Raw genomic sequence first — 13,559 nt, forward strand, 5'->3', positions numbered from 1 at the left:
GTTAAGTTAAATTTCTTGAGATCGAGGTTTTTCTTTTCTGTTCAGCGCGGAAACTTTTCCTCATAAAAGTTTATGTTGCATCGTCTTTGTTCATTTATTGTTTTTCCGCAAAATGAACACTAATTAGTCACACAACAACTCACTAATATATATACCTTTAATTTCTTGTAGTATTCCACTTATTCCAACACTATCTTTTTCATTCTTATATTTTCTAGTACACCGTCCTTTTAACATACGAAACTAATATATTATGTAACGATTATAGGATCAATAAAATAAAGATAGCTTTATATAGTACTATTTAGTTTTTGTAATTTCTATTTGGTACCATAACAAGGTTTTATATTTTACATGGTACCCCAAAATTAGTAGTTTATTGACATTTTCATACAATTCCACTTCAAATTATAATAATATGTTCCCTAATTTTCTTGTAATACATCTTCATTTAGCACAATTGAAACCAAATTAAATTTTATGTTGGGTTTCGGTTCTATTATCAATTAACATAACTTGTAACAAATTTTTAAAAAAGTCAGTTTGAGTAACTTTCTTAGAAAGACCATGGCTGGGAATATTAGACTCGATTTTCGTAAGATGCAAGTTATTTCTCCTCCACGAAGCTGCGCTAGTATTTAGTAACATTAGTGTTCAATTTCTCTCTCCCGTTATTAGCCACACACACAAATTTTTAGTTTGAATTCTTATACACTAGAAAACTAGAGATAATCACTTCCAAAAAAAATTATCATACATCTAAGTATACCGTGAGCATGGTGCACATAAAACTATTTTGTTTGCGTATTACTTATTTGCAATCATCCAAAATGAGTAAAATGTACTAAAAAAGGAGAGTTTCAAATGAGCAAGAATTAATCTTGAGTGCATTACCACCTCTCAAAAAAATAATCTTGAGTGTACCATGCACGTATGATACACTCGGGTGTATGATGAATAAACTCTCCTTTGTTATAACCCACTCGGCTAGATTTCGCCTTATTGAAAAAAAATGATTACACCCCCAAAAAGAAAAAAAAAATGACTGTACATTCTTGATTTTCTTGGTCACATAACGGTCTTGCGTTACATTTTAGTTTCTTTGATTTATTATTTTACTCGTTAAAAGACTATAACATAACATTCTGATAATAAAGTAAACATAGGTGACTTACAATTTATGAAATCCCAACATAGTTATCATAATATTCATATGGAACCAAACTTAACTAGAAGGGAATTCCTACAGACAACTACAAACCATGTAACACTAACGGATTAATTGAAAGCTACTTTCCAAGAGCAAGGTAGCTAGATACTAGATTTTTAAGTATAATGAGGAATATTTTAGTCCCTTAACAATTGCTGATGTGGCTAATTAATGACGTGGAACTAAATTGTGGATGATGTTCATATTATTAACGGAATAACGGTCGACGATGATATAGTATCTTTTGATATGTACATGGTGAAGGGAGTAGCTAGAAAAGTCAACGGATGGAAGAAAGTCTATAAGAAAAAGTCAAGGAAAATAAAAGTTTAACTAATCGTATTCACTTAATCACAATATTATATGATAAAATTACGAAAATCATATAAAATCAATTACAAAATCGCATAAAAATCAATTCCATGGTAATGTATTATTGTTTTTTGCATGGTTTTGTGCTATATATCATTATTAACTAGTTATTAGGCCCGGGTTATGCCCTGAGTAAGAAAAATTTCATTTATTAATATTGTACTTTTATATGATATCACTAAATACAATTATACAACTTGGTCTAGTAGTTCAAACTTTAGTACATGAACTTGAGGTCACGGGATCAAAACTTATACTATGCAGTTTCTAATTTTTTTTATTGTACATGGATTACATGAACTAAAACTCCCTAGGGAGAGCGCCATGTGGCAGTGGCACCGTTCCTTATTTACGCATGCCTTTTAATATATTAGTATAGATGTCACACTATAGTATAAACAATAATGCAGAGCCATTTGTCATAATAGATTATTTTCTTGACTACCTTATATAAATTGCCAAAATGAGGATTACCTTTGATAATTACTTTTACGATACTTAATTAAGTTTTAATTTAAACTATTAGTTTCCTCGAGGTGATTATAATGTACCCTATAAAAAAACAATCGATATGGTTATCATCAACCTTGTTAGTGTTTTATTTAAGTCTATTTTAGTTAGTAATTGAATTAGATTGAACTAAATTTTGTAGTTTTTATTCTTTTAATGATTAGTACTCCCTCTGTTTTTTTTTTATCTTTCTCATTTGGAATCTTGACACTATTCATGTATAGAGAGAATCTTCTCAAATATTCTCAATTTATAAGAAAAAACATAGTTATGTGGGGTCTTGTTTGATTCGTCTCAATTAGTACTTTATTAATATTCAATCGTTATAATTTTTACTAATATATAATGAAAGATATTTAAGTTTTAAAACGTGCATTGGAAGACGCGCATAGGAAAGTGAGAATGATAAAAAAAACAGAGGGAGTAATTTTTAAAAGTAATTTTTACTAATTGGAACCGCCTTTTTGTTGATTCTCTAGTGCATCTCTCCTATATGGCTATATAATTGGTTTTTATCAATATAAAACTAATGACTTTTGAATAATACTACTAAACGGTGGTGAAAAAGTTGGTTATATATGAGTCTTTTAGTTTTATTTTAATTTATTAAATGAAAAAAAAGTTGACTATAGGAACTTGGGAACAAACCTCTACAAAGGTTTGGTTTTTTTTTTTTAAGAGAGGTGAGAATTTGGAATAGTGCCTGTTTAGGAAAGTATGTGTGGGCCGTTGTTTATGCTGGACTAGCAGCTATGGTGTATTATGTATGGCAGCTATACTGTAAGGAGGATTAAAGAGCTAGTGAGAAGTAGAATTGGTACTGTGCTACCAACAAAAATGAGCAGGGGGAGCTTATGCTTGGTTTATCTCATTGTAATATGTGATTTAGCTTGCTTATCTCCATTGATCTCTCTTATATAAGCCAAGGGAGGAGGTGTGGTGTCCTCATTTGAAACGACTGGAATACTCTCTAATAAATTAAAATATGTTTTTATATTAAATTTACAAATGAGAATCAATGTAACTTGCCATATGGAATAAGTCAAAAATGGAATATGCAATCACCGTTAATAACTTGACTAGATTGACACAATCAAGTCATGAAATTAATTAAAAACTTCAATTTAAAAAAAGTTAGTGAAATATCATGACAACATAATAATTCGTATTTACAAAGTTCAAACAATGTGCATGATTTATTAACATTTACAATCGTTAAAGAACTATACTAAAGCCGCTGACAAAGAATTATTAAATCTCGACCAAAATTTTCTAACAAGTAAAAATCGGTCACATTTAGTTCAAAAAGATAATAACATCTACAAAAAAAACTCAATAATTTAAATCACTAACAAAATAATTTTAGATTAAAAAAATATATGTCGACGCACGCATCGCGTGCATATACGACTAGTTTACTATGATCCAATCTAGTTGGTATGTAGTTATCTTTGGTGATTTAGGATATAATTGAGTTTCAAGTGCGATCAAATTACTTACTTATATATAAAAAAAAGGTTTGGTTTTTGGTTTAAAATTGTTTTTACTAAAATTAAAATTGACTAAAACTAATTGAAACCATGCTTTATCGATAAAAACCGATTTATACTATATATTATTCACTTAAATTGAAGCGAACATGCACTTAATTAATATTTAATGATCCTAACTTATTTTGCTGAATTTAACGTAGGGCATGTTCGGCAATAATAGCTGTGGTGATAGCTTTAGCTATGAGAGTAGCTGTTATTAGCTATCCAAATAGCGATATAAAATATTGATGTTCGGTAAAAGAAGCTGTCAAAGTAGTTGTTTACAAATAACTAGTCAAAAACTAAAACAAAACTTTAATACTTAGCTTCCTCTATTATGATTTAAATGAAATACTTCTCTCAAGTAGTCCTCACATAAAAAAAGAAGTGTTTCACTTATTTCAAAACGAAGGAAGTATAGGATTTATATACGACTAAAGCCTAAAATATACCGCAAAAACTACAAATTGAAGCTTTTAATAAATACTACTAAAACAATACATGTTCCATGCCTAAAAGCTACTCAAACACTCCTATTTTTCCTTTATTAGTGATTTGTCCGAGTCAAAACACTATAATCTACCTCAAAAGCTTGCGATGCCCGTATTGATTAACTCTACTTTTATTTGCTTAACCTTACTTATTTTTGATGAATTTAACATATCTTTACTAAACCTAACTTATCTAAACTATCAACGTCGATCACTAAACTCCTGTTTCATGTTGAGAGGTAAGCATGGAATTATGTTAATCTGTATATATACAAATCCTAACAAATTTCTTGTTGAAATCTACATGATCTCTCTGCACAAGTGTACTTTTTTTTTTGAAAAGTCATTCTTCACAAGCTTCATACCTTGTGTATCGTGTATATCCTAAATGTAAACTTGTTCGTTAGCAGCACCCTCAAGCTTTTCCAACCCTCCTATGTCGGGGTGTATTATATCAGACAATGGAGTTGATTGCCCTTCATAATTAATGAAGCCTCTTTCGGAACTATTCAAATAACTTGAAGGACTTTGCGCGTATGGACTATTTGATGTTGTGCTAGGAAAATTTTGATCTTGCAGGTTGCTTTTCTTGAAAGTATGGGAGTTGTGATTTCTTTGATCATAAATTTTCATCAGTGTCGTAGCTCGATTTCTCACAGAGGTACTATTATCTGACCATACACTCCTATGTTCTTTTAGAAAGCTTGCCAACGATACAATGAGAGCGAACAATGTTGCAGCTCCAGCGAGTGTAAATAAGCCCCAAAAACTATCAAGACCAAGACTGTTGGAAGATAATGAATCACCTAAATCTACTAATTCTGTGCCCCTGAACCATTTGTTCTCAATCTCAATCATTTCTTGCCCTTCTGTCACGATTAGCACTTCGCGAGAGACATCTGATGTAAGAGGAGAATCTTTGGGAAAAACCTGTGAATAAGGAGCATCAAAAAATTAACATGATAGCCAATAATATAGACTGTAATATTACCAAGGATATCTTGGCCGTGGTTAAGATTGAGGTGCTGTGAATGATAGGTCACAGGTTCGAAACCCCCTTCCCTTCTTTGTATTACCTTCGTGGCTCATATGGATCAAAAAAATATAGACTGTAATATCAAATCAAAGAGAGAATGGACTGCGTGAGCTTACAAATCCAAAGCCATTGGTCTTATGTATTGGCGGAAGCATGGTATACTTGGAGCGATATTCATCAAGAAAGACCTTCACATATGGAAGTTCATCGAATGCTGCTGCAATGCCACCTTTTTGTGTTCCCTTTTCTAAAAGTTCATGTAACTGCTCTGTTGTATTGTAAGACTTTAAGTTTAATGGATTGAAGTTCATATTTATTAGAAACTGTTCGACAAAGGAGGCTTCTTGAAATCCAACACTTTCTCCTCTATTTATTAGCTCCTTCATATTGTTAACGGAGGGATGTAGTTGTTCTACAGTCAATAAAGATGCCAAGTTCGCAGTGTAGCTTTGTGTTAGGATGAGCACCACGAACACCCAAACAATCACCACAAACCTCGTTAGGTTGCTAAACACATTAAGGCTCCGTTTGGTAGGGCGTAAAATATTTTCAGTGTAAAATGATTTTCATGGAAAACAATTTACAATGGAAAACACAATTCCAAATTTAGTTTTCCGTTGTTTGGTTCGATGTAAAAAAAATGATGAAATGAAAGGAAAATGAAAGGGAAAGTAAGGAGGTAGTGAGAGGAGTGTACAAGAGAAAGAAGGAAAATAGTTTTCCCTTCATTTTGAAAGGAAAATGGTTTTCCATCCTTAGGAGAGTAATTTTACCCCAAGGGAAAATGGTTTTACACTCTTTTGCCAACCAAACAATGTAAAACTCAAAATAGAGGAAAACAGTTTTCCGGGAAAACGTTTTACGCCCTACCAAACAGAGCCTAAAACCTGAACAATTCAGAGAGAAAATGATGTCACTTCATGAAAACTTAACCACTATAATCAGGGGCGGGGCAAATATCGGCAAAGATAATGGGGTCCTGTACAATTTCCTTAGTTGGGACTTCATTTGTAGTTCAAAAAAGATAGAAGTATAAGATTCGTATTTCCAGCTGGCTAATTAATGACGACTATTTTCAAAAGTTTAAACAACAAAACTTTGATGAAATTTTATGTTCTCATTATTCCTTCACTTATACTTTTACTACTGATCCAAATATTTTCTTTTGTCAAATTAATCTTCAAACAATTAAAAATAAATATATTTTGGGTCCCTTATATTTCGAGGGTGCTATTCCGTCGCTGTGATGGCATAGGCCAAGAACTACCCCGACTATAATGCAGATAAAAAGTATGGTTCCTAGTTGCCACAATTAGTTGTGAACCTTGCAATATGTTGTGGCAAGAATTGAATACTAGAAAATTTCAAAAGTAGAGGAAGAAAACTAACTGTGTGAGAAAACCAATGTTGAAAAGGAGTAATACAAACTTGTCCCTGCTTGATGTGCTGGTGGTCCTCGAAAATCTTCGTTTATTCGATGCTCAAGTACCCAAACTACAAATGCAAAGAAAAGGAAGGAACAGAAGGCTACAATCCACAAATCCCTCGTCAAGGGTTTGAGAAAGAGCCAAGCTCGTATATTCTTATTGCTTTTCATAGCTACAACCATTACCACACCGGATTTAGTATAAGGCAATGTAAAATCAACATGAAACGATCTATTGGCTCGAATTGTTATATCTCCTACCACTGCATCGAAGTTCTGCAAATATGTACAACATATATAAGTAGCATATTATGTTACATCATTATTACTAGAGAAATAAGGATGAGGAGCTAGCTCATGTGGTAGAGCACTCCCCTCTGATACTTGAGGTTAGGGGTTCGATCCTTACCCCCAGCATTATGTTGGGGTATTTCCTTAGCATGCTTTGCATGCTTTACCAGCCAATGTGCTGGTAGTTCCTACAAGGCTAGTAGCCTTGGTAGGGGTTAGTCCTTGGACTGACTTAATTTCCCAATCAAAAAAAAAAAATTATTACTAGAGAAATTGAAACAGTCCAGAGTCACGATATCCTAAGCCAAAATACGTGATAAATATTAGAGTCATGGTAAGTAAATTATATTAGAGTCCTAGACTAACTCGTTTCATTATTAGTCTAGGACTCTAATATAGTATACTTACCATAACTCTAATAATAAATTTCATAGTAATGTGAGTGTTAAGAAGAAATAAGCCAAGTAATAATGGTCCAGACTAAATAAAAAATGACTCAATTTAACCTTCCTAATCTTATAAGAACAATATGAATAATATTGGTATATTACCTTGAGATAGACTTGAGAAACCAAATTATCATATCTATTAGTTGGTTCACCAGCATGCTCCGTATAAGGGATATAGTCGTAGGGTACAGAGTATGGTAGTTTTTTCATTACAGCATCGAAAACATCGATGCAGTAGCCTGAAACTTCTGTTGTATTGGTGATAGGATGTTGAGTTACTTTCACAAATTGATGGAAACCAATCTTCATTGGAACACCAATCTTTAAACGCCTTCCATCTGGTGAAACAACCCAACCTTTGGGTGCATTTGTTAGGCCTCCTGGCCATACAATGGACTCGAGGCCGGTCTTCATAGTAGCATATTCATTGTTGTTTGCCGAAGATGATAGATTTTTAACAAGTCCACTAGATGGTGTCCATAAACTAATTACTTTTTCTCTACTCCCCCATATATTTATAAGCTGAAAGATTGAAGATTGTAACTGTCCATCAACTAGAATAAAGTTGTCGCAAAGTCCTTTGAAGCTTGATCTTAGTACTGCGTGTAGTAAGTTTGGACCAAAATATGAGACTCCAAAATCAGAAATATCATTTGATAGATTATTGGTTGTATTATCAGCTCCCTGAATAAAGGTGAATTTAGTTATACCGACTTCTTCGATAGCTCTAACAAGAGCCATAGTTGCATCATAAGCTCGAAGACCATCGATGCTCATTCCAACATTAGAAAGTGCCGAGTCTACTCTTTGGTATTTCAATATCCATTTGAAAGTAAAATGTTCCAACTCTCGAGTTCTAGCTACATAACTCTTCACTCCCAAAACTCCCTGCATCGACTCGATTACTACAGGATCTAAAGACTCCAAGACATTTCCCATGGCATTCGTGATAATCCATACATATTCTTTGCTCATCATTCCTAGTTGCTTCGCTTTTAGAAACAACCGAGATCCTAGAGATGCTTCCATGTGAACGAGAAAGACACGAGTGGACATAGATTTTAACCTGTATAGCTCTGCTTCTATTCGATCATTGGTGGAAGATGGGGGAATGATACTTCTATAAGGGATGCGAGTTCCAATCTCTTGTAGAACATCGGCTAAATAAGGTATGATCCCACCTCCAAATTCATCACCAACATAAACAGGAACAATTTCTCTCCACCCAAAAGCTTGAATAAGGGCACTAATGGGTTGTACTTGGGAAGAATCATTATGCGTTGCTCGAATGAAATATGGGTTTTGTGAGGGAGAAAGGGAAGGGCTTGTAGAGGAGTACGAAATGATGGGAACTTGAGCTTTATCCCCCAGATTGATAACAAATTGAGTTGCCGCTGATGAATCTGGCCCAATGATTGCTACTACTTGTTCATTCTTTAACAAATCCAAAACTGCATTAAATTCTCATTAATGTTAAGAAAGATCATGTTTGAGCACTACAATGCAAGTAATTAGTAAATAGTACTAGTAATAGTAGTTTTTAACTGCCAAAAAGAACAAAATACTCGTATCTAACTCAGTACTTTAGTAAAACATTCAACTAAGGGCTACATATAAGCATTAAATACATTTCTTTAGATGAAAACCGTTTAAGAATTCAAGACACATTTTCACATCAATTGAGGTAATAAATACTTGATTCAATATTTTATTTCCATTTTTTAAACACCTTATACATAGTCCTTAGGGCTATGTATATCATTTTCCTTCAATTAAATGTTGCTCACTATAGAGACAAAAGCAAAATCTATCTTTGACGGACAACAAAAGATACGTATCTTAAATTGTCGTGTTATCTTTGGTTTATTTTTGTTTAACTTAACTAATTTTTTCTTGTAAAAAACTTATATGGACTTGGTCCACACTACATTAGTGTGAACCTAATGTTAATTCATGTGATTTATGAAAAAAAAGGTTACTATATTAAAAAAAAAAAATAGATATAAAAGATGAGTAAGTATAAATTGTGAAGTTTGATGACTATGTCAAAAAAGGTTTATTATATCACAAAGTGAAACTGTTGTGCATGTACGTGTAATGTTTTGATGATGAAAATTAATATAATATGTTATAGTATGAAAGTATGTAACAGTTGCAACAGATGCATGAAGAAAGAAATTAATAAACGAAGACTTTGAAGAAAAGAAGAATCAAGAATGAAGTCCAAGTTTATAGTTTCTTAGAATAGTTACTTTGTATTCAAATGTAATATGCTCAAACTTGGTGATATGCTATGTGTCGAAATATAGATTATATAATATTAGTATAATTATTATTTTCTTAGAGTTAAGGAAATAAATAATTATGTTAATGTTATATGTCTATATAAAAGGAAATTAGTTTTCAAAATAAAGGAAAAGATTTTCATAAAAAATGTTTTAGGAAAGGATTTTATAAAAAACGAGTTTTAGAAAAAGTATTTAATAAAACCATGTTTTATAAAGTAATTTTGAAAAACGAGTTTTATAGAATTTTAGAAAAAGAAATTTTCGAAAAAAACGTGAAAAAGAAATTTTCGAAAAAAAAACGTGTTTTACTAAAACGTGTTTTGAAAAAGGTTTTAAAACTGAATTTGAATAAAACGTGTTTTGAGAAAATATAAAATCAGATTTTATTTTGGAAAATATCTTTTTGATAAAAGAAAACAAAATTTGAGTTGAAAAGAAAATCTATTATGGAAAACTTATCTTTTTAAGGTTAAAGATAAAGATGGAAAAAGATAAAGATTTGTTTTTCTAAAAGAGAATGAAATCCCTTAATTTAAGGAATCAAAAGAGATCTTTTGAGACCTAGTCGTCCTAACTATATCCTATAAAAGGGATTCATAATTCACTTTTAGATCTTACGTTTTCAGAGAGAAAAATCGAGTTTATTAAAAGCTGAAAACTATTTCCTACGACACTAAATATAGCGCTGAGCGAGTCTGATTAAGTATCTTTCATTCGATTGTAATTGTCCTCGAAATTGCTTGACTAAGAAGCACATAATTGATGATCGTCTTCTTTCTGTAATTTTACCATTATAGAGAGAGTAAACACTTAGAGTTAAGTGTTGGGGGTCACTACTAGGGTTAGTAGTGAGGGAAGTCCTATTGTATCAAGAGTTTGATGTTTTAGGATTGAAAGAAATAAAAGAGTTTTTGTTTCTTGTGGACGTAGATCTCAGAGGTGAGATTGAACCACGTTAAATATTGAGTGTTGATTTAATATTGTTTTAGTTTATTATTCGCAAAAACTCAAATAAACGTTTTTCGAGTGTTTGGCTCAGAGCCTGGCACTGAGCCATAAGAGAGTTTTTGCGAAAATCGATTAGATTGCACCACTCAATTCAAACCCCCCCCCCCTTCTTGAGTGTCACCTTGTGTTCCGACAGAAACATCATGATAAATTAATGTGAGGAAGAGTGACTATATTAAAATAAACCATCACTATGATAGATATTAACTGTATATTATAACTTAAGATTTTAAAATGTTAATATAAAAAAAAGGATCTCTATGTTAAATAAGTGGTTTTGGTCCACAATAAGGTTACTATGGACCATGTTCACGCAAGATTAACTCAATTTTTAACTTAACTTATTTTGTTGAATTTAACTTATCTTTGCTTAATTTATTTATATTAAACATCATAATTTTCTAAACTTAACTTATTTTTGGTGAACTTAATTTTACTGAATTTAGTTTTGCTGAACTGAACTTAATTTTTGGTGAATTTATTTTTGTTTTACTAACTGATTTATACTGAAACTTAGAGTATTCAAACTTATTTTTGCTGAAATAATTTTTATTGAACTTATTTTTACTGAACTTAACTTATCTTTACCGAACTTATTTTTACTGAACTTAACTTATCTTTGTTGACTTAAATTATTCTTACTAAAACTTATTTTAATAAGTCGAGGATAATATAATTTTTAAATAAAGATTATATCTAATATACTTTAAAGATCTAATACAATTCTTCACTTTTTGTCTCGAGAGTATATTTTGTAGCTTAGAGTATCTATACTAATATATTAAAAGGCGTGCGTGAATCAGGAACGGACGAACGGTGCCACGTGGCGCTCTCCTAGGGAGTTTTAGTTCATGTAATCCATGTACAATAAAAAAATTAGAAATTGCATAGTATAGGTTTTGATCCCGTGACCTCAAGTTCATGTACTAAAGTTTTAACTACTAGACCAAGTTGTATTTAGTGCTATCATATCAAAATACAATATTAATAAATGAAAATTTTCTTAGCCGGGGCATAGCCCGGGCTTAATAACTAGTTTCTATTTCAAATCATACAATTCTCCACTTTTTGTCTCGAGAGTATATTTTGTAGCTTACGATAATTCTATTTCAAATCACCCAAATTTCTACGGTAGCTAGCTACGTACTTGGATCTTTTTTGGATCTTTTTAGCGCGATCGGAGGACGTAGACTTTTGAATAATTGGTTTCTTTGCTCAAAGTATTATCTTATTCGGACCAATATGATGTGGCATTTCGAGATTTGTGTGGCTTAGATTAGTTCGTCGAGACTTTTCCTATTGTCAATACAATTCTGATCTCCGTATTATCTTTTATTCATAATTTAATTTATAACCATACATCCATCAAAACGCAATGTGAAAACTGATAGTGATAACAATAACAATAACTGCCGCTTAGACGTGTCGTTAATGGCTATCCAGCTCCTCACTTAACTTGGTGTCTAAGATTTGTGTGGCTTATACTACCTCTGATTATGATTTTGCATGTATCTAAAAAGGGAAAGGAATGGAATACTCTTGTGGAAAGGAATTGCATGCATATTAATTAATGGATGAATTAGGATTATATCTATTATCTTGTGTCCTACTCAACCAAAAGCTTAAGTTGATGCATGGTTGGAGTTTCAGGAATAGTTTTATATTCTAACACGCTCCTTAAATAGTTTTATACTTAAAAATGATGGATTGATGAGATTTGAACTCGTGACTATTATGTCACGCTGGCTCTGATACCATATTAAAGGACCAACTGATGATTGGAGTCCCAAAAATAATTTTATACTCTATCACCTATCTCGTTCTATCTTGGAATTATGTCACATTCACGCGAACTACTTAAAATATGATATCTTAAAATAACTTATCGTTATTCCCATTCATACATATTGCGGCATTGGTTTACAAAATGAACTCTGAAATAGGGAGAATCTTGATCTTGAATTCAAAATTGTTACATATATTCCCATGGTTGATCTATAGTCTTTCATCTTTCATCATTGACGTCTATAAATATTTACGGACAAGTAGATACACACGAGAGTTGCGCGGTCGTGATTATTATTGACATTAAGGAATTTATTACTAATGATGAGAGTTTAAATTCAAAAGACACGTACTAAACTCTGCTGTCTTATAATTTTTTCCACTATTTGTGTGCTTTTCTTAACTTGAACAAATTCTTCAGCATTCATTGCATTTCTAGCGGTAGTATACTATTACCAATTTTAGTCACCATTCATCAGTGTGTATGTATTAGTTTCGAATATAATACTCACTTGCTAATTGAGTTTTTTATAAAGTCTAAATCATGAGCTCGCTAATTAAGAAGGGAAAGATAACTAATCAACAACAATAACATCATTACGTACTTACCAGCAGCAGCAGCCATAACAGTGTCATGATGTTTGCAGTTTCTAACATGAAGAACAATCCTAGTCTTGGATTGAGGATGAGCAGCATCGAAATCCGCAATCGCCATGTTTATGGAGCTCAATCCTATCTTCCCTTCTATGCTTTCCATGTCTAGCACAACTCCTACTTTCACTGGAACTGCTTGCGCAGCAACTAATGTTAATGATTTGAAGGAGTTGTTTAAGCATAAAAAGAGTATATAAGAAAAAGCTCTTAATAATATTGGTAAATTTTTACTTAACTTATTCATTGTGTTATCTTTAATCTGTTTTCTCAAAACTTTATTTATAGATTTCCTCAAAAAAAAGAAGTTGATTTTAAGATATTGTTTGTCACATAATAATCGGTGGTTGTATTTATAGTAGTCGTTAGTCGTTACTGCTGCCTACCAAGTACAAAGAAACTGTCAAACCTTACCATTATTGATTATTGAATATACGTTTGTCATGTATAATACTCGTTCATTGACGGATTCTTTTGGTTACAAGTCGTATTAAACCGTATGGGACAATG

General features: G+C 32.0%; 1 protein-coding gene across 1 annotated transcript; it reads right to left on the bottom strand.

Annotated features, from left to right (window-relative positions):
• Positions 1–3,880: 3,880 nt before the first annotated feature.
• On the bottom strand, positions 3,881–13,359 carry LOC104906045 (glutamate receptor 2.7). The gene is made up of 5 exons (XM_057392397.1): positions 13,008–13,359; positions 7,420–8,768; positions 6,537–6,853; positions 5,268–5,673; positions 3,881–5,045 (listed from the first exon to the last, which is right to left on the bottom strand). The coding sequence occupies exons 1-5, from the start codon at positions 13,294–13,296 to the stop codon at positions 4,500–4,502; spliced, it is 2,907 nt and encodes a 968-aa protein (XP_057248380.1). The 5' UTR covers positions 13,297–13,359; the 3' UTR covers positions 3,881–4,499.
• Positions 13,360–13,559: the final 200 nt, after the last annotated feature.

Source organism: Beta vulgaris, chromosome 2 (assembly GCF_026745355.1).
Source record: "Beta vulgaris subsp. vulgaris cultivar EL10 chromosome 2, EL10.2, whole genome shotgun sequence".
In the NCBI taxonomy this organism is placed as follows: Eukaryota; Viridiplantae; Streptophyta; class Magnoliopsida; order Caryophyllales; family Amaranthaceae; genus Beta; species Beta vulgaris.

Coding starts and splice junctions, on each gene's coding strand:
- LOC104906045 (XM_057392397.1), bottom strand. CDS start 13,296: ATGAATAAGTTAAGTAAAAATTTACCAATATTATTAAGAGCTTTTTCT. Junction 8,769..13,007: donor TGTTATGGCTGCTGCTGCTG/GTAAGTACGTAA, acceptor AATTTAATGCAG/TTTTGGATTTGTTAAAGAAT. Junction 5,674..6,536: donor TTGGTTTTCTCACACAGTTA/GTTTTCTTCCTC, acceptor TACCAAACGGAG/CCTTAATGTGTTTAGCAACC.